The sequence below is a fragment of the Rhineura floridana genome, chromosome 4 (genome assembly GCF_030035675.1).
Source record: "Rhineura floridana isolate rRhiFlo1 chromosome 4, rRhiFlo1.hap2, whole genome shotgun sequence".
NCBI lineage: Eukaryota > Metazoa > Chordata > Lepidosauria > Squamata > Rhineuridae > Rhineura > Rhineura floridana.
Window position 1 is genome coordinate 93,740,740 of NC_084483.1, and position 22,448 is coordinate 93,763,187.

At 42.9% G+C, this 22,448-nt stretch overlaps 1 protein-coding gene across 4 annotated transcripts in view; it reads right to left on the reverse strand.

Moving 5' to 3' along the window:
- The window catches only part of FAM184A (family with sequence similarity 184 member A), a 140,700-nt gene that overhangs the window by 90,645 nt on the left and 27,607 nt on the right, over positions 1 to 22,448 (reverse strand). For all 4 annotated transcript variants that reach the window (XR_009762232.1, XM_061623716.1, XM_061623715.1 and 1 more), the window contains exons 2-3: positions 11,113 to 11,967; positions 6,981 to 7,116 (exon numbers count right to left, since the gene is read on the reverse strand). Coding sequence is in view for 3 of the 4 variants with exons in the window: in XM_061623716.1 (XP_061479700.1) it covers positions 6,981 to 7,116; positions 11,113 to 11,967 (991 nt within the window). In the remaining variant the exon portion in view is untranslated. The remainder of the gene's footprint in view (positions 1 to 6,980; positions 7,117 to 11,112; positions 11,968 to 22,448) is intronic.

The window sequence follows — 22,448 nt, forward strand, 5'->3', positions numbered from 1 at the left end:
TTCTAACATAACAATATAACAGAACTAAAGTCTTGACTTCACTCTTACATTTAAATATAATAGCGTAACAATAATATGTAACCGATTAAAAAATATGTAACCCATTAGAAAATATCTAGTCATCCTCCAACTGGGAGGGCCGTGATGGCCCACTCCTATGAAAATCACCTTTCAGGTGAGACCAATGGTACATTTTCCATAGGAGGTGGGCCATCACTGCGGGATGTACCAAAGCAGCCCATACAGGGAGGGACCACCCACGTGTTAATCCTCATTAAGAACCTGTTGCAACACTCGTCTGCCGAAAGATGCGTCAGCAGAGGCATAACGATCAATTTTATAATGCCTTATAAACGAGTGTGGGGTAGACCAGACTGCAGCCCTACAAATATCGGCAACAGGAGCATTAGTGGCAAAAGCAGCCGAAGTGGCAGCTGACCTGGTAGAATGAGCCGTTATACTAGCTGGAACTGACAGCTTCAGGGACTCATATGCTAAAGTAATGCATGCCCTTAACCAACGGGATAAGGTAGAATTGGATACTTTATGCCCCATAGACCTTGGATGAAAGGATACAAACAGAGACTCCGTTTGTCAAATCTCTTGGGTCCTAGACAGGTAGGTTTTGAGAGCCCTCCGGACATCTAACGAATGCCAAGACTTCTCGAGAGGATGGGTAGGATTCGGGCAAAAGGAAGGCAAAACAATGTCCTGGTTGCAATGAAAAACTGAATCGACCTTGGGACGAAAGGAAGGATCAGTCTTCAGCACAACAGAGTCCTTATGGAAGACGCAGAGGTGTCGAGCAGAAGACAATGCGCCCAACTCCGAAACGCGTCTGGCAGATGTGATTGCGATCAGAAACAAGACCTTGAAGGACAGTATACGTAGGGGCACAGTCCTGATGGGTTCAAACGGAGGGCGTTGCAAAGCCTGCAGAACTTTCGGCAAACTCCATGAGGGGAACCGATGGACAACAGCCGGAGAGCGTAGGGCGACTCCCCTCAAAAAACGTTTGATGAACGGATGTGAGGAAATATGATCTCCAGGAGAGGACACTGAGAGAATGGACGACAGAGTGGACGCATGTCGACGTAGAGTGTTGGGTTGAAGTCCCATCATAAAGCCACTATGGAGAAATTGCAGCACCTGATGCACAGTGGCCTGGGATGGATCATGGTGGTGCGACTGACACCACTTGGAGAAAGCCACCCAGGTATGTTGATAAATACGAGTGGTAGATGGTCTTCTCGAGGCCAAAATAATATCAATCACAGCGTCAGACAGGCCAGCTGACCTCAAATGTCCCCGTTCAAACGCCACGCTGTTAGACTGAGCCAAGTAGGGTCCTGGTGCAGTACTGGACCCTGGGATAGGCGGTCTGGCCTGACTGGAAGTGTCCAAGGATCCACCATTGACATTGCCAGAAGATCTGAGAACCACGGTCGGTGTGGCCAAAATGGTGCTATCAGAACCAGCTGTGCCCTCTCGGTTTGCGCCTTCCTCAAGGTTTTGGCTAACAATGGTATGGGAGGAAAGGCGTACAAGAGACCGTCTGGCCATGGTGTTGTCAGAGCATCCACTGCTTCCACTGTTGAATCTAGGTATCGGGCAAAGTACCTGGGAAGCTGGCAATTGCGACTGGAAGCAAACAGGTCGACTGAGAGGGCGCCGAAGCGACACTGGAGACGATGGAAAATGTCTGGATGAAGTTTCCATTCTCCCGGAAAGACTTGTTGTCTGCTGAGCCAGTCTGCTGTCACATTCCAAATCCCTCTGAGATGTTCTGCTTTCAGGGATTGTAGATGTTGTTCTGCCCAGACAAAGATGAGGTTGGCTAAGTCCTGCAGAGGACGAGACCTAGTGCCCCCCTGTCTGTTCAAATGTGATTTTACACACGTGTTGTCTGTTCGGATGAGCACATGGTCCAAAGGGAACAGAGACTGAAAATGACGTAGAGCTAAGTGGACAGCCTTTAGCTCCAGCCAGTTGATGCTTTGAGTTTGCTCTGTGGTGGACCAAACCCCCTGAACGTACTGGGAGTTGCAGTGGGCTCCCCAACTGATGAGGCTGGCATCTGTGGTTACAACGGTTCTGCGGGGTTCTCTGAACGACATGCCCCTGGAGAGGTGTTGAACCTTGGTCCACCAGCGGAAGGAGAGGCGCAGTGCGGGGCTCAAACGAACTTTGCGATGGTTGGAGCTGGCAATGTCCTTTTGAAAGGGCAACAGAGTCCACTGAAGGGGCCGAGTGTGGGCTCGAGCCCATGGCACAATGTGGATTGTAGAGATGAACATCCCGAGCGCTCTGGCGAGAAGCATGACGTCTGCGGATGTTTGTTGTATCAGGGACCTTGCAATGCTTGTGATGGCAGCGATGCGATCTGGAGCCAAGAAGACCATTGCCTGCAGGGTGTCCAACATTGCCCCTAGATGTAGTAGGCGTTGGGTTGGTTGGAGATGGCTTTTGTTGAAGTTGACAAGCCAGCCGTGGGCCTGCAAAACATTGAGGGTGATCGTTAAATGATGATGAGCCAGCTCCTCAGATTTGGCCCGTATTAGCAGATCATCCAAATATGGGTAGAGATGAACCCCTTGGGTCCGGAGATAAGCCACTAGGGTGAGTAGCACTTTGGTAAACACTCTTGGAGCAGAGGAGAGGCCGAATGGCATCGCTCTATATTGAAAGTGCTGGTGGCCAAAAGCAAACCGAAGAAACTTTCTGTGGGCTATGCAAATGGGCACATGGAGATACGCTTCCTTAAGGTCAATAGAAGCCAGGAAGTCTCCTTCATGCAGACTCTCCGTAATGGAGTGGAGTGATTCCATTTTGAACCTGCGATATGTTACAAAACGGTTGACAAACTTGAGGTCCAATACCGCCCTCCATGATAAATCTCATTTTGGCACAGCAAATAGGAGGGAGTACACCCCTTCCGACCTCTCAGTTGTGGGGACTGGCTCTATCGCCGCTATGTCCAAGAGCTGTTGTATAGCTGTCTGCATGATGCTGTGCCTGGCCTGTGCCCTGGGACAAGGGGATAGATGGAATTTGTCTGGTGGGGTCGCCCAAAACTCTATTGCATAGCCAAAGGAGAAAATGTCCCTGATCCAGGCGATCTTAGTCAGATGCAGCCACTGGTCTCCAAACATAAGCAGTCTGCCACCCACAGGTAGTGCGCTAGTACTGTTTGCGTTGGCGAGACCCTCCCCTATATGAGGACGATGAGGTACCTCTGCGCCCTTGGTACTGACCTCTGCCGTGGAAACGACGGTTCCAGGTTCCCCTGAAAGTACTGGAATCATAGGATCTGAAGTTGCGGCCTCGTCCTCCTGGCCGCTGTCTTCGAAAGGGCTGGTTAGTGCGGAAAGGGGGAAATTGCCTGAGAGGCCTATGGTCGATGTTCTTGACAGTGGCCAAGACCGGTTTGTGAGCGTCTTTGGGATTGACCAGCACTGCCTTTAGAGCTTCCTCGCCGAAGAGCAAAGATCCGGCGTAAGGTGCCCTAGAGAGATTCACTCTGGACGTAGGATCAGCCTGCCAATGGCGAAGCCAGAGGGTCCATCAAGCGACTATCTGAGCCATCATGGCTCGTGCCCCCAGTTGAGTGGCATCCAGAGTGGCATCCGCTACGAACGCCGCTGACTTGCGCAATTTTATGAGTGACCTTCTAAGAGAAGCAGGATCAGGGTTAGGGTCCTCTAGAAGATCATCCAGCCACATCATTGCTGCCCTGGAGAAGACGGACGCTGATGCGGAGGCCCGCATGGAGAAGGCAGTGGCCTCGTGATTTTTGCGTAGAGCGAAGTCCAATTTTCGCTCAGTAGCGTCCTTGAGTTGAGATTCTCCTTCTGTAGGCAAAAGAGATCGCAAAACTAGGTTGGCGATTGGCTCGTCTATGCCAGGAACGGCCAGCTTGGTGGTAAAGTCAGGGGCTAGAGAGTAAAGTTTGTCAGCCAGGTTCTTGAAGCGGCGAGTTTGGAGTGGATGAGACCATTCATCGGCAGCCAGTTTAGCGATGGGATCCGGCACCGGGATGTAATGCTCAGTGGGTGCAGGGGATTTGAGGACCCTGGCTCCTTTAATAGTTGGAGCGGCAGCAGAGGAGGGCGCAGCTTGGAGACCAAGAGTGTTAACTACCCTGCGAGCTAGAGGTTGATAATCTGATCCATTAAACAAGCGATACGATGTATCCTCCTCATGTTCTGAAGAGTCACTCCATTCATCTCCATCAGCATGTTCAGCGAAGGGTGACTCCTCCCCATATGAAGTGTCATCACAACATCTGCCTCTGCTACATCAAAGGGATTTGGGGAGCAGGAAGGATTTGTCTCATGGCCTACATATTGGTCCATGGTGTGTTGAGATATGGCAGAGACCTGTGGTGACTGCATCTGTGTAAAAAAAGACAGCATGCCCTGAAGTTGTGAAAGAAACTCGTGAGACAGCTGTAGCCCCATTGAAGCAGATGGTTGTGGCTGAGTAGGTGGCTCAGCGGGCTGTGACGTAGGACCAGCTCTGGGTGGTAATGTGGGAGGAGGCTGGTTACGTGTTGGCTGAGTAGGGAAGCCAGGAAAGCCCTCCTCATCTGAGGAAGCAGTGGGGGAATGAAAGATATCCGTCAACTGTTCCTGAGCTGCTGTGGTGGGTGTCGAGACAGAAGCATAGCGTGGTCGCTTGGTTTTGTTGTGGCTGGAAAGGTGTTTAGTTTTAGCCAGTACTTTGGTATGCTTAGTCTTAGTTGCCTTGGATGGTTGTGGCTTGGCTGTCTGAGACATGTCTGGCTGTTCCGCCATCTTATAATCACTATGGGTGCAGTACACGGCCACGGAGGGGGCAGAATGTAGAGACCCGAACAGGCTCAGTACACGACCACAGGGGGGGGGGTAGAATGCACTGGCAGATGGCTGAGTGCACGGCCACAGAGGGGGCAGAATGCACTATGGTATCAGCGTCAGTATAATGCAGGCTGGATTTCAGGGTTTCAGGCTTGGTACACTGCCACAGAGGGGGCAGAATGTACAGGATATACTTCAGGCTTGATGCACGGCCACAGAGGGGGCAGAATGCACTATGTTGTCAGTGTCAATATAATGCAGACTAGTTTAGGCTTATGCAAGTTATCACAGTCTGAGCGCACGGCCACAGATGGGTTAGAGTGTACAGTTCAACTTGTGCGCAGTATGAATAGTCTCAGCACACAGCCACAGCAAGGTATAGTTCAAAAGCAGTTTAGATCACAGCCACAGCCTGAAGAGGCACGGCCACAGATGGGTTAGAGTGTACAGTTCAACTTGTGCGCAGTATGAATAGTCTCAGCACACAGCCACAGCAAGGTATAGTTCAAAAGCAGTTTAGATCACAGCCACAGCCTGAAGAGGCAGCCACAGAAGCGCAGTGCATATGGCGTAGATCACAGTCCCAAACTTGAAAAGCAGGAGCAATAGTCGAGTGGAAAAGAAGCCTTGTATATCTGCAGGATCCTAACTGTCCCACACATACAGTAGCTCTGGCAGCCTGCTATTAGTTAGTACATGAGAGGAAAAGGGGACAAATAAAATGGCGCCCGAGGCAGGCGCAGGAAAATACAAATGAAAATGGCGGGCAATAAAGAAGGGACAATGGCGGACTGAGGCACACCACTCGATCTGCAGCCGCGGGGCCGATTAGCGAGATCGCGGCACAGCAAATAGGCAGGGAGCAGCTAGGGAGAAATCACAGCCACTAGACAGCAGTAGGTAGCAGCCGCAGTCGCCGTCTGCCCAACTGTCGCGGCGTGGAACGCAAGGCAGAGAGCCTCAAGAAAAAAGCTGCAGCACAGAAAATAGGTAGGAAGCAGCTAGGGAGAAATCGCAGCCGCTAGAGGGCAGTAGGGAGCCGCCGCAGCCGCCGTCTGCCCAAGTGTCGCAGCGTGGAAAGCAAGGCAGCGAGCCTCAAGAAAAAACCAACGGACAAAGCCGCAAGAAAGAGAGCCGCAGTAGCTGGCTCTCGAGGGGATATGTCACCGAAGCTGCCGCCGTGAGGATAGAAGCCTCGGCAAACCCCGGGAAGGAATTGACTCAAAACGGCCAGGAACGTTAGAGAAGGAAGCCACAAAAAGGTTTGAAGCAATCGGCGGGTAGCGCCGGGAGCTGCAGCCGCAAGCTCCCGCTGGGAATGGAGAGAACCGCAGCCGCGGTCTCTCCGAGGGCCGTAGGACAAAAAACTGGGAAAATAAACGGCCCGGGTCAGGGAGAACCCCCCCAAGGAAGTTCCCCGGGAATGGCAAACAACGTTAGAAACAAGACAGAGGGAAGGGAAAACGGTTGGTAAACACACAAATAACAATACCTCCACACCCTGTCAGACAAATACAAGAACAAAACACACAGAGACTTAGCTAAGCTACGCTATAGAATATCAATCTTGTTCATACGAAGGCAAGAATGAACTGGAGAGTGGGAGGGGCCTGACGCCCCTAGTCTTGACTTCAAAAACATTCTTGCCTTCGCACGATAGGTGGAACTATAACCCGCAGTGATGGCCCACCTCCTATGGAAAAGGTCTCGGGCAGCAGGATGGATGGTACACCAGCAGCAACTCTAGTTTACTGTCTTCTTGGCCCGACATCAGCTGCAGGCCCTCACAGCCAGCTGCAAGACAGAGTGGTTTCTTGATGACAGAGATGGAAGTTCTGTAGACCACAGCAATTCCTCTCCTTCGCCCCTGCAGTCTATGCTGGGGTTGCACTGAGTATCCAGGTGGGCAAGCTGGGTCAGATCAACTCCTCCCAGCTCACCCACCCAGATCTTGGTAATGCACACCAAATCAGCACCTTCATCCATGATGAGATCATGTGGGCACAGCAGAACCCTTCCACGAGAGGAGGGAATGTATAAAACATACTTTTTGTATTAAAATACTGAAACAAAAACTAATGTTCTCAATACATACTTAAGGTAGATTACCTACAAAGCACATAAAAACATAGACACACATACTGGCTTTTAGTACTAGGTCTGTGGCCTGCTGCTGTAAGCGTTCTCTAGCAGCTGCTAGCTCACTTTCAACCTCTTTGTGTTTGCTTAACAATGACATTTCCTCATCTTTGACATCATCCAACTGTTTTTGAAGAGCCTAAGTGAAGAGAAAACATTATTAAAAGGACATCCTAAAATTGGACATGAATGAATGAAATGTCCTAATACAGATGCGATTTGAGTGTGGAATGATTACTGCCCAATTTATAAAATAAAGACAGTTAACTTTTTTGCCTGGACATTTTTGCAATGCTTTAGTCATAACATCCTGCAATTTCCACAAACTCTGTAAGCCTCTTGCATACAAACCTGACAAACCCATCTCTATATGCTTATTTTTTCATTGCAAAAGTTTGCTGATATTCTAATACAAATATGCCCGTTGAATGGCACACTGTTCATAGTAGTGGTGGTATTACAGAAAATTAACCAATGAATAGTGAGTGCATTCGTTCCACAGAATGAGTTGGATCTAAGAATCATGACCAGATGGAAAAACAGCTAACAGTACTGTCCTGCAAAACCTTCACACAGTGCTCTAACAGATAGTTTAAATACTTCTGCTTGTGAAAAAGATTGTGCAAGCTCATGCATATGTTCTTGCAAAAATGGAAGAACATAATATGGTTTAATTTCACTTTTCTTTCACAGCACTCTTCAGCAAGGTATAAAACAGCCCTTCCATAACCTGAAGATACCTCCTGCATGCACCTCTACATCCAACCCAGTCAATGCAGAAAACAGTACCATGCCAAATGTCATCCTTTTCTTTCACCTTTGATTTGCGTGTGTGTGTGCACACACATGCGTGCATCCGTCCATCCATCCATCCATCCATCCATCTATCCACCCACCCACTTTTTGGTCCCATGCCCCCCTTGACTAAAATAATAAAAAATAACAATTATCAACTGGAAATAAAAATCAATATACTAACACAGCAAGCATGATAAACAATTACTTTGGGTATCAGACAATAGCAAGAAATCTTTCTGAAGTTTGGAAAGGAGGGACTAAACAGGCTTCCACCATCAAGAAGGCCTTCTCCATGTACTCACCAAGCACACCTCAGGTGATGCATTTTAAAACTGCATGGCCATTCAGACAAGTTAGAATAAATGTTCTAGTAACAGTACAGACATGTTGGCATTCTGCCCTGACAAGGAAAAGTTAGTTTAAAATGACAGAAAAAGATGAAGCTTAATTAGAACATTAATTTCCTATTATAAAAATGAACTTTATTAAAGAAAACATGCCAATTTAAAAAGCAGCTTACAAACAAAAAGAAAAAACGAATGACTAAGTTATCTGCAGAGTGCAAATCAATATCATGTATACATAATATACATTTTTTCTCCTTTTTTAAGCCTTAAGCTATGTTAGATGACACTCACAGAAAACAGGTGTGCTTAAAATACACAGAGACAGAAAACTGAAATTGTCATTGTACTAAATATTAATGATTATTTAGCACAACAATTTTTGTCAAATTTGCAGGATGAATGACAGTTCACCACTCCTTGGTCTTCTAGGAGGGAAAAAGCAAATTAGATTTTAAAACATATATATTCTTCCCATGAGGAGCAAAAGTATGCACGTAAGGCAATTGGTTGAGGATAGTCAACTGACAACCAATTAGAAAAGTATACTCAAGAACTGTTACAGTTCATGGCTAAGGCTGTAATCCACTACATGTCTACTCAGAAGTAAGCACCACTGGGTTCAAAGGGACTTACTCCCATGTACTGGACTGCAGCCAAAGTCACAGAAGTAGGATTTCAGTGGAGTTAGTGAAGCAGCCCAAAAGAAATGAAGAAAACTAGAATGCAATTTTAAATTTTGGGATGAGGAAAGAAGAGTTTTTAGTAAATTTTAGTGATGGGCAGCAAAATTCACCAAGGTCCCCAAACCCATTCTTAGATACAACATAATTTAAACTGTGTAACAAATCCAGTTATCTTTGTTATACTTCCCATACCAATATCATCCTCCCAGAACCATCACTCTTTTTTTCCTGAAGCAAAGTGTTTTCTACCTTTGGCAGCATACATGCCTAGTATATGTGCTCATCTGTTTAAAACCACAGACAACCAAGTGGAAGGGTGACAACCCTTTACCTTGGACGAGAGGGAAAGAAGGAGCAGAATGCCAGTCCAAGCCTTTGCTCAGGTTCATTCCAGCTCGAACACATAGTGTTAAACCATCTTTTAGCATTATGTATGAACAGGATATTGGCTTGGATCCAGAATATCAACAGGGCTTTCCTGCCTTCCCTTTTCCATTGCAGCCCCCTGTGGATTTTCTAAAAGCCACTCTGTTGGAGCAGGGGATCCTCTGGAATTATGTGCAATGAGATGCTAGTGGCTTTGGGGTGGGGCTGAGAAGTAGTAGACAAATTTCTTGCATGACTATAAGTGACATCTGCTTGCCCAAAGGGGTCTCTAGATCAAAGCCACTAATTTTAACTTAGCACTAATTACTTCAGTTGCCATTTGCTTTCACTGTTAGAAGAAAAGCTACTGCAGGTTCACCTGAAGAAGCTATGTGATAGTTTTAGATATAAACTGGAACAAATATTTTCATTAAATATTTCATTCCTGAAATCTATTGTAGGGATGAGGGAGGCCACATGTTTCTGCAGCCAGCACAGCAATAGGCCCATCAAGAATCGAAGTTCCAGAGTCAATTTGACTGCTGGAAAAACTACTGATTATTCAGAAAGGATAGGATGGTAGCAGAAAAGAATGTCTGTCCTCATAATCCAGCAATATTACAAAGTAGAAAACAGAATTCTTTAATCTTTTGTATAAGGGAGGCCAACTGGTGTTCCTTGGTAGAATTCACCCTGGCATTTCGTTCAGTCTGCCCCCATCTACATGACTGAGAGATAACAGAAAGGCATCAGGGGAATTTCTATATGTAAAGTGGGAGGGCTGTGAGTACAGCCAGATCAACAATGGTGGCTCTCATGGGGCTTTTTGGTTGTGCAGCTTCCCAAGCAATTCAGTGTGGAAGTGGTGTTGCCCATGCCAAAAAACCCACACAGGAGAGTTGTGAACTACTTTGGAGATGGCAGTACTGCATCCCTCCCAGTGCTAAATGGAGAGGATCCCACCAGGCATCTACATTTAGAGCTATTATGAAGGCTAATGTGCTGCTATGTTCTATGCATGCTGCTTTTGACTTGGGCAGCACTGCTTCTCAAACAGCTTGCTTGGGAAGCAGTGGTGCCCAAGGGAATAACATCCCACAAGGCACTGCAAAGGCTTGTCTTGGACGTCCTCTCCTCTCACATGGAGAGGGTACCTGCCAATTTCAGCATGGGGGGCATGAACCTTCCTCTGAAGATGTCTGGCTCTCAAGTTGCATGGTAAGGGAGGGTCTGCCCCACCATGTGAAAGATGTTGGCCATCGCTGCTTAATAAAACAGAGTAAGTAATTCAAAATTATTTCTATGTTTTGGATACAATTGTGCCATCAGTTAGCTTCACATTTGTCATTTGTTTCAACTCGACTTGTGTCTAAGTAAATGAACAAAGTAGTTTCTTGATTAACACCTGTCTTTCCACAAGCTTCTATCTATAACAGTTTCAATATAGCGGGGACAAAAGGAACCAGAGTTTGACATTCACCATCTGACTCGGACGAGATATCAAGATCCCCTTCAAAACCTTATACCAGTTTGTTTGTTTGTCTCACAAAGAAATAACTTCTGTTTAAAAAGAAGTAAAAACTGTTGACCAAATGTCATGTATATCATGCACGCACAGATACCTATTTCACTGCATATTCATTTCATAACACAGATAACAAAACATCCCATCCCCTAAATATACATATAAGCATTAAAATGCTTTTCATTAGATGTAAGTACTTTGTGTATTGGAAATGCTTGTCATCTGAACTTTTATGAGATCCAGCATGCAAGAAGTCGTTTATCAAGAACATAACAAAGATGTTAAACTGTTAGACAAGTGGTCGTGACAAAGACTTGAAACTTCACAATCAATCCATATACAAATGGTTAAACATTACTTTTTACAGTTTACATTAGTTTTGTTCTAAGCAAATAGTGTAACAATTCTCATCTCACCTGCACATTGTTTTCTGCTGTGTTTAGTGCTACTTGAAGTTTCTGACATTTTTCTCGTAGACTGCTTGCTTCATCTTGTACCATCTGCAATTCAGTCTTAAGCTTCCCCAGATTTTTTCGTAAAATAGATTCCTGGCTTTGAAACTCCTTTCTTAGTTCCACTTCTTTCTCTTTGCAGGTTTTCAGACTTTCAGCCGTAAACAGTTGAGACCTTTTCATAGTATCAAGTTCATGCTCATAGAAAGATTGAGCTTTGCTGAGTTTACCTTCATAGTCCTCAATTAGCTTTTTTCTTTCCACTCTTAGCTCTTCAACTTTGGCATTCAATTCTTCCACATCCTGCCTGTGTCCTTCTTCTAACTTTTCTTGTCCTTTACTTAAAGTAGCATTCTGATTCTGATGGGTCTTCATAAGTTCTTGGACTTCAAGTCTATGTGCAGCTCTCAGTTCTTCAAGAGCTGAACGTTTATCCTTCTCCAACTGTACTTGTAATTGTATAAAACTCCGTAACCTCTCTTCAAACTTCTTTCTAATTTCTTCTACTTCCCGCGACATAGTTACTACACGCTGGACATGCTGAGCTTCTGCACAAAGTTGCATATCTTCAACTCTGTCCTTATATGCTTCAAACTCATTTAAAGCTTGACTCTTCATCTTTTTATGATCTTCCAATGACTCTTCTAAAACCTGGATTTTTCTTTTGAGATCCATTTCCTCAGAAACTTTACTCTTATACTGCAGAATCTTTTCTCTGGTTTCTGTAAGAATTTGTTGGATTTCTTCTTCATGAGCATCTTTGAGTGCCTGAATAGCAGCTTCATGTTCATCATTCTTTGTGTTCAAAGCATATATTACCTGCACAAATGCATATATAAATTATTACTTCCTTACTCACAAAAAATCATTTCAAAATAATCTGACATAGGAAGTTTTGTGGCATGGCACAGAATGCTATATCTTGTTAAAAGTGATGTTTTATCATGATTTAAAATGATTACAACTACAAAGAATGTATTTATATTAAAGAATAAGGACATTAAGCTAACAATTCCAACAATGGCTTGATTATTTTTTTCTGATAAAGACATCATGAAGGCAGCAATGCTAGCAATACAATAAAATTTTGAAACTAAATGTTACTTATCAATTACATTTACAGATTACATTATATATCTTTGTTTGGTTAAAATATTCAGACAGAACATCTTTCTTCCTCTATGCCTATTTTCCCCTGAATATCAAGCAGAGAGGCCTTCCCATAGATCCCTTCTGGGAAACAAACTGGTGGGGACTCCAACCAGAGCCTGCTCATTGGTGGCCCAAATCCTTTGGAGCCATTTAATCTGGGGTGGGGAGAAGAATAAATATTGGCCAATTTCTGATGTACCACCTAGTGCTTACTGGGATTCTTGCAAAGAATGCTGAAATAAGTGGACCTAAATGAGATCCTGTCTTCTTAAGCAAGAGTGCATATTCAGGATCACTCCTCATAGAGAAGTTATGCCTTAAATCAGGAGTTCCCAAAATTTCTACCCACAGAGCTCACTTGGGATGGTTGAAAATTACTGAGGCCCAACAGTCACAAAATAATGGTGTAGGGACAAAGCCAATCACAAAACAAGGGCAGATGATTTGGCATAATCAACCAACATTATTTTCTATTGATACCTAAACCATCTTTGGAAACTACTAAATTCTTTGCCACAGTGTTTTCTTTGTGTCAAGAAGTTCCATAATTCAGATTTCCTTGAACTAAGTACAGAATTTACTCTGGAGGTGTTGTGACAGCCTGTCCATTTTAGGCAGAATTTGGTGTTTGCTGTTCCACATGTTATATGTGAAGAAAGTTTTTTCTTTTTTTCTCCCCCACCATGCCTCTGAAGGTATTTTTACCCATCTCCTTTAATTTTCCTCCCATTCTCCATTCACACTCAACTTGTGCTTCCCCCGTCCCAGCTGTGAGTTTGTTTTCATCCCTTCTCTCTGGTCCTGTTAAATTCTGTTCTTCCTCCTATAATAGTTTTTCTGTCTTATTCCCTTCCTTTCTCTTCTTGGTTTATTATTATTAATAATAATAAAATTAACATTTCATCTCTTTCTAGATTCCTTAAACACACACACCCTGGTCCTTTCCCCTCATAGAACATAAAAAGAACCCTGCTGGATCAGGCCAATGGTCTACCTAGTCCAGCATCCTGTTCTCACAGGGGCCAACCAGATGCCTATGGGAAGCCCACAAACAGGACATGAGGACATCAGCTCCCCCCCCCAGGTTTCCAGCAACTGGTATTAAGAAGCATATTGCCTCTAAAACTGGAGATATCAGGGTTAGTAGGTATTCATTCCCTCCTTCCCCTCCCCAACTTGTTTGTCTCTTGGCCACCTTTAGTCAACATGCAAGAAGTTGTGGTGCTAGAATCAGTCAAAACAAAGTACTATTGTGACAGATTTGCAGGGTAGAAGTCAAAGTGTGCTATCTATGTAGCAGGCTGTGATGCTTGCATTGCTAACCAGAGCTAGTAAGTAGAATGCCTTCCTTAAGAAGTTAAATCAGCTTTACAGTGCTACAGCTTTACAGTGCTACACTGTTCACAGTGCTACACTGTGATCTGCAAGTTCAACACTGAGTGTGAGAAACTGTGCTGGGCAGCAGGTGTCTTATCAGCCATGTTATGACTATAACAGTGTGAGAGTTGGGAGAATAAAGTCAACAACTAGGGAGTATCTCCCTTTGATGTAGACCACTTGACTTTTTCACAGAGACAAACTCTTATCTCATGCTCTGCACCTGCTGTTTAGAATTGGGAAGAATTATTAGTCAGCTACAGATCTTAGCTACTTCTTCCGAGTAAAACAACCCACACAGGAGGTATGGCTTATTAGCATCTAAGAATATAAAAAGCCCTGCAAAACCATCCCATAGTGGAACTAAGCATAAACCTAAGATCCTAGGACAGTGTGCTGCATACCAAAGCTCCTACAGCGGTCTGTTCATTGCCATTCTGAAGGGTTCCCTGACAGCAGAAGGAATGTAAGATTGACTACTTTGCTTTCTGTATCTCTATATGTTGCGTAGAAGTTAATAAACCTGTGACTTTTCATTCCATCTCTATTGTTACTGTATCCAAATCTGCAAAGAATCTTGCCCTTGGGCATTACAGCTTGGCCTGTGTCCTGGCTCCTAACCAAGAAGCAGACTCAGTAAACTGGATTTTTCTGTATGAAGCTTTATTCAAGAAATCAGTACAGGAATGCAACATCACACTCTAGGAATGCTTCAGGATACAGGAATACACTGGGCTTCTCTCTCAGGATGCAAACTAGGCATGGTGGAGGTGGCAAAGACTAATTGGCGCAATGCAGAATCACAAGCATTGCTACGTTTATATATCAGGGAAGGGTGGAGACTGCACTCTATGGATTAACTGTTGGTCTTTCTAGCCCCTTTTGCTAAGCGCAAGCTGTTTCAAGGAGCTGATAGTATCTTGTCAAGCTGTCTGGCCTTTCTTTGTGATCTTGAGGACATCTCTTGCTGGCCACTTTTTCACCTAGATCTAGGCTGGATGCCATGGCATCTTTATCTTCAGACAGCTCTGGCAGGACAGACGGCTTCTGGGCTGCTCTCAACAATTCTACTAGTAGGCTCAGAGGGTTCTGACAATCTTCACCTGTACTGTCCTGACTGCCTTCAGCAAAACTGGCAATCCCTGTCTAAGTTCTGTACCCCCTCTTCTTCCTCCCATTCCTGCCACAGCTTCTCCTTGGGGCCCATGACAGCCTAGGCAATACATAGGTGAAGCCATGCTGGTGCTAGACTGGTGTCTGGAGGCAGTAATGGGCTGAATGAGGACCAAGAAAGATACTGTGGACTTGTGGTTCCCATGTCAAGGAATTAGGTGCAAAACCTGTTCTGATTGCACTCCCCCGGAAGATCAGGTCCATAGTCTGGAGTTGCTCCTATATTCCACCTTGTTCCTGGAGGCACACATCTTTTCAATAGCCTGGAGGACTTATTTCCACCTATAGCTGGTTCGCCAGTTATAGCCATTTCTGGACACATATAGGTTGGACACTATGCTTCAAGCTCTAATAACTTCCAGTCCGAACTATTGCAATGCACTCTATATGGGGCTACCTTTAAAGAAGGTACAGAAGCCACAGCTAGTGACTGTGGAAAATGCAGCTGAGAGAGTCCTTTTAGACCTCTTGACTAAGGACCATATAACATTGGTCCTGAAGCATTTGCACTGGCTGCCAATTAAGTACAGAGCTCAATTCAAGGTTCCAATTTCCGGAGAGACTGCCTTTTCCTATATCAACTATCCTGTAACTTGAGATCTGCTGGGGAGGCTTTGCTGGTAGTGTCATCAGTGAGGGAAGCCTGAGCAGCAATAACCAACAGTGAGCCTTCTCACTATAACACCCTGGTTGTGGAACATACTCCCCTCAGAAATTTGGTTAGCACCAACTCTGCTTAGTTTTATTCACCAACTGAAAATTTGTAATTTTTGCCAGGTCCTTGATTGATAAATATGCCTGGTCCACACAATGTAGCGAACTAATTGCTTTAACCAATTTTAATATAGATTGTTATATTTTCTTTTTTATTGTAACCCGCCCTGAGATCTATAGACAAAGAACTCTGAAAGATTACTTATAAAAAACTTGCCTTTGCAGAAACAATGTTGATTCTTCAATAATTTCCCAGACCCACTCCACTCTTTTAAAAAATATATATATTTTTTTAAAGTGTTAGATTGGCCACTTTCCAGGCCTCAGGTATGGAGGCTGATCTAAGGGAAAAGTTATATATTTTTGTTAGGTCAGCAAGTTTCATATCTGAGTTCTTTAAGAAATCTTGGACGGATACCATCTGGACCTGGTGAGGAGTTCGTTTTTAATTTTTGAATAAAGCAGAGAATTTAATCTCTTGTCGACAGTATTTGCCTCAGTTCCTCAGACTTCTTCCCTGAGAAAGTTAGTTCAGGCACAGGAACCTGATCTACATTTTCCACAGTGATGAAAATGGAAAAAAATATTTTTTTCAGCTTCCCTACAATCTCCTTTAGCATAACTAACTTCCTTGTTGTCCCAAAAGCCCAACTACCTCCATAGCTAGTTTCCTTCTTCTAGGGATAGAAGGATATGTCAGTTTTGGTCCTCTCAGTCTCTTTTATTTTCCAATCTTAAATTCAGTTCTTCAGATTTCTGCAACAATTTACAATTTTTTTAAAAAAAATCCCCCCTTTAGGATGCACACCTTAACGTGGTGAGGGGGTTTGAGAGCAATGCTGTCAGGAGTCTAGACCAAGAGGCTAGACTCCTAGCAGGGGCACCTCAGGTGGATTGGTCAAAGCTGAGACACCAGACTAAGATGCATCCAAACTCAGAGGAAGGCAATGGTAAACCACCTCTGAATACCTCTTACCACGAAAAACCTATGAACAGACTATCCAAAATGCAACACGAGATAGTGCTGGAAGATGAGACCCTCAGGTCAGAAGGCACTCAGTCAGGCAACTGCAAAATATTTTATGCAGGAAATGAGAAAATAAAAAAGAAATGGGGTTGCTTTACTAGTGAGGTGATGTAGCAAAAGCAATTAGGAGCTACAACACAAGGTATGAGCGAGTGATATCAATGAGATTAAACAGGAAACCCATTAACATAACCATCATCCAAGTCTACGCTCCAACGTCAAATGCAGAAGAAGAATGGAGAGATTTTACGTAGAAGTACAGGAGGAAATTGATCACACACCAAAACAAGATATGATGATAATCATGGGGGACTGGGATGCAAAAGTAGGGAACAGAGAAGAACTAGGAATTGTGGGGAAATGGGGCTTAGGAGACAGAAATGAAGCAGGAGAAAGACAATGAATTCTGCGAAGCCAATAATTTGTTTCTTGGCAACACATTTTTGAGCAACCAAAAAGATGACTGTACATGTGGACATCACCAAATGGGCAATATAGGAATCAAATTGATTATATAATTGGCAACAGAAGATGGAGAAGTTCCATACGTTCTGCAAAAACAAGACCAGGAGCAGACTGCGGTACAGATCATGAACTGTTCATATCGAAAATGAGAGTAAAGCTAAAGAAGAAGAACAAAGCCATCATAATGCCAAAATACAATTTAAATAACATCTCAGAAGAATATAAAGATGAAAAAAGGAACAGATTTGCAGCTTTAAACTTAGTTGACAGAGAACCAGAAGAACTATGGAGTGAAGTCAGAGACATTATCAGGGAAGAATGCAAAAAGACAATACCTCTAGTTAAAAAGAGAGAAAGACCTCAATGGATGACTGACAACACTTAAAATTGTTAAAGAGAGAAGGAAAGCAAAAGCAAAAGGAGATAGAAACACAGTCAGAATCCTAAATGCAACTATACAACAACTAGTACGTAGGGACAATGAAAACTATCACAATAGTTATTGTATAGAAATAGAAAAGGACAACAAAATGGGAAGAACAAGAGCCCTATTCCAAAAGATTAGAGAAAAGGGAAATTTAAACCACGAGTAGGGACGTTGAACAATCAACAGGGGAACACACTGACTGACCAAGATGAAATAAAAGGAAGATGAAAGCAAATACAGTGAAGAACTCTATAAAAGAGATGTAAGGATGACAGATTCATTCACGGAGGAACCGTATGATGAAGAACCAGAAATTTTAGAATGTGAGGTGAAAGCTGCTCTTAAAATACTTGGAAGAAACAAATCACCAGGAACAGATGGCATACCAATAGAGTTGTTACAAGCTACAGAGACTGAATCTGTCCAAATTTTGACAAAAATTTGTCAAGAAATATGGAAAACTAAACAATGGCTCACAGACTGGAAGCATTCAATATATATCCCAATTCCAAAGAAAGGGGATCCCAGAGAATGCAGTAATTATTGAACTATTGCCTTAATATCCCATGCAAGTAAAGTACAGGCATACCCCGCTTAACGTCGCTTCACTTAACGTTGCCTTGCTATAACGTACATGCTCCATACGTTCACATACCCCGCTTAATGTTCGCGCGCTTCACAATAACGTACACTTTATTGGCATGACGCCACTGCCATCTAGTGGTGATTGCATGCAGTACAAGTGAACACAATTGCTTCACTTAACATTTATTTTCGCTTACAGTATACTGTCCGGTCCCATTGCGAACGTTAAAGTGGAGTATGCCTGTAATGCTCAAGATTCTACAACAAAGGCTCTTACCATATATGGAGTGAGAAATGCCAGACGTCCAAGCTGGATTTAGAAAGGGAAGAAGCACCAGAGATCATATCGCAAACATACATTGGATAATGGAACAGAGCAAGGAATTTCAGAAGAAAATCACCCTGTACTTTATAGACTACAGCAAAGCCTTTGACTGTGTACATCATGAAAAACTATGGAATGCTTTAAAAGAAATAGGGGTTCCACAGCATCTCATTGTCCTGATGCGCAACCTATACTCTGGACAAGAGGCTACTGTAAGGATAGAATATGGAGAAACCAAATGGTTCCCAATAGAAAAGGGTGTGAGACAGGGGTATATTTTATCACCCTATTTGTTTAATCTGTACACAGAACATATCATATGGAAAGCGGGATTGGACCAAGATGAAGGAGATGTGAAAATTGGAGGGAGAAACATCAATTAAGATATGCAGAAACAAGTAATGATTTGAAACGAATGCTGATGAAAGTTAAAGAGGAAAGCACAAAAGCAGGACTACAGCTGAATGTCAAAAAGACTAAAGTAATGACAACAGAAGATTTATGTAACTTTAAAGTTGACAATGAGGACATGGAGCTTGTCAAGGATTATCAATACCCCAGCACAGTCATTAACCAAAATGGAGACAATAGTCAAGAAATCAGAAGAAGGCTAGGACTGGGGACGGCAGCTATGAGAGAACTAGAAAAGGTCCTCAAATGCAAAGATGTATCACTGAACACCAAAGTCAGGATCATTCAGACCATGGTACTCCTGATTTCTATGTATGGATGTGAAAGTTGGGCAGTGAAAAAGGTGGATAAGAGAAAAATCTACTCATTTGAAATGTAGTGCCGGAGGAGAGGTTTGTGCATACCATGGACTGCAAAAAAGACAAATAATTGAGTGTTAGAACAAATTAAACCAGAACTGTCACTAGAAGCTAAAATGATGAAACTGAGGTTATCCTACTTTGGACACATCATGAGAAGACATGATTCACTAGAAAAGACAATAATGCTGGGGAAAACAAAAGGGAGTAGAAAAAGAGGAAGGCCAAACAAAAGATGGATTGATTTCATAAAGGAAGCCACAGACCTGAACTTACAAGATCTGAACAGGGTGGTTCATGACAGATGCTCTTGGAGGTCACTGATTCATAGGGTTGCCACAAGTCATAATTGAGTTGAAGGCACATAACAACAACAAAAATCCTCATGAAAATTCATCAGCATTTTGGTATGAATTTCTCCTAATAAGCACATTTTTGTATGCAGTTTTGACTAATGTAAACCTTTTTGCAAGCAAATTTTCCTAATATAACAAATTTTTGTATGTTATTTTCACTAATACAGTGTTATGCACACTTTCCCCTAACATATATATCCATTTATTGTTGAACTGCACTATAAAATTTGGATAAGTGCAAATTTTGAAGAATGTCTTTATTGTTCTGCAAAGTGCTAATCTGATATATTCGCCTAAAAATGCTAACTAAATTGATTTCTTCCCCCATTCCTATCTGTTTCTAATGGGTTTTTTGGGGGGAGGGGTATTAGTCTTTGGTCAATTTTTCAGCAATATGTGCTTTGAATTCCCCCAACCCCAGCCCACAGTAAGTAACACACACATTTATTATCTGTTTGCATTTTTTACCAAAGTATTGAACAGTTACCTTTTCCTGCTGCTGTCTAGTCATCGTTGGAGACATTGTATAGTTTTGCATTTAAAGTGGTTAACACTGAGGTAGGTTGGACAGAAGATATGAACCTACAAACCTCTATAAATAGAACAAAATTTGTAAAATACTTGTAAAGCTGTTAGGAAAGGCTCTGTCACCAGAATTGCCTGAAGATGCTTTTGTGGTCTGCTTTATAAAATATATTTTGATGCTTTCGGGGTTGACCTGTGGAGTCAGCCTGCGCTTGAGCAGTAGTTTAGCATTCTGTGAAATAACTCCTATTTGACTCTTCTTTATTTCTTAGTCTCACATGAGGGTTCCCATGATTGTTGAGATTTTTAAAACTGAGACTGTAAAGAGGAGTCCGAATTGATCTGGTGGAGAGGGCTCACTAGATGAGATTATTAAGTTTCACCCAGATCTTTCCCCTACTCTTTCACATTACTGCTATTAGACTGGATTATTTCAGGCTGCCTCTGAAAGGTTCAGAGGCTCCAATTAGTGCAGAATACATTTATCTCATGGCTGTTTTATGTATGTGTTTTAATATTGACACTTGAAAGACACTTGAAAATCATTAATAAAACACAGTTATATAAATGTTTTAAATAAAGAAGGTGAGCCTAGATCATGTCCAACACTTTATCCACAGCTCACCTATGCTGCTGTCCAGCTTCTCATCAAGATACTTTAAGCTGGGTGAAACCTTTGTAGGTACTGTTTTGCCTTTCTGCCCATCCTTCCAGACAATCTCAGAGACTTAAAACACACCTTCAAGCATCCCAATCATACAGGGAGGTCTTCATCGCATTCTGAATCCATAGTGAGATAATTCAGGACAGTTTGAGACGTTACTTTCCCATATATTCCTTTAAGAGGCAAGTAGGGGAGTAAGGGAGAGTAGTGACCAAATACACACATCAGATGTACTGTTCTTCCAATTTCCCATAGCTGGTCTGTACCCTGAAGGTCAAATTCATGGGATTGTATTCAATATAGCACTAAGGCGAATGTTTTATCATAACAAGTATTTCTCCTTACATAACAGAAAGTTATCCCCTGCTCACCCTCCTTGTACACCCCCTAAATCTGTTCTGGGGCTCCTCAACCCTCCAGAACAGATCTGGGTATAGCCCACACAAGAGGAGGAAAGGGGGGAAAGTTTCTCTGAGCAACTGGAAGTCATTTCACTCACACAATTATTTAGTTGAATCTTACAGTTGACGTTTAAGTAATGAAGATATATACTTCAATGCTAGGGTGTAGGATAAAAAGTAATATATAAAGGAACTCTTTAAACAAATGAGGGAAAGGTTGCTATAATGTATTTAATTAAAATGTATTTAATTATATTAAGCCTTTTTAATTTTGTGAGCCACCTTGCATGGAGCTGCATTCTGAAAGACTGGCTAAAAAATCCACACATAAATCTACATACAAATGCAGTTTAGTACTTCTACGATGTTTTAATATGGGTTTAAGTTGCCCCTTCTTCTGTAGTAATTTAACATTTTGTATAAATACATATTTTGCATGTTAACTCGCTTAACTGCAGATAAAACTACTATATGCAACATTATCAGAAACTACTAGCAGAAGTTATTCTATTCTATTACATTTATATTCCACTCTATCCTATGGACTCGGGACAGCTCATACCAATTTTTCCAAATGCTACTACTTCTGTTCAAGGGGTTCACAGCCTATTAAAAGAGATTTACACGTAAAAAATCATACTACTTTAGATTTAGACTGCTGCATGACTTGGGATGACTCCATACAAACTGGCTTAGATGTCAACGTTTATGGCAGTCAAAAGCCTTAGGACTCCCTCCCCACTGTTTTGGCAGAGAAACAACTTTTACTCCAAAGCAGATAGCATATTCTTGCATGATCAACTGTGAAAGGGCCATTATCTGCTGCTAGCAATCTCATCACCATGAGGCTCTTTTCATCCTGCCTCATCCTGTGTGTTGTCCTGTCTAAAATTGCTAGACAGTGCCAATCACAGGGCAAGATTCAGTTCTTCTAGGCAATACTCAGAGAGTATAAGTTTGCAGCTATACCTCATCAGCATGTAAAAATATGCACCATGGTGTTGATGTGATAATGGGGTAGTATAGCCCTGTAGCATGGCTACCCTTGTTAAGAGTATACCATACTCCAGGGTCAGTAACTTTTTTGAACCGGGGACACATTTTGAAATCTGAGACATTGCTGAGGGTGCTAGTCACAAAATGGCTACCAAGGGGGCATGGCATAACACAACACAGCTCCCATTGGGGCATAGCATAACACAAAATTAGAGAGAACACAGTCATTGCTGCTTGTCTCCATGCACCTTGGACAACATCATGCTGGTCCTGATTGTGAAGATACAGCTGTTAATGGCACAAGAACCCTGTTTTCCCAAATGCCAATCCCAAGCCAAAGCCT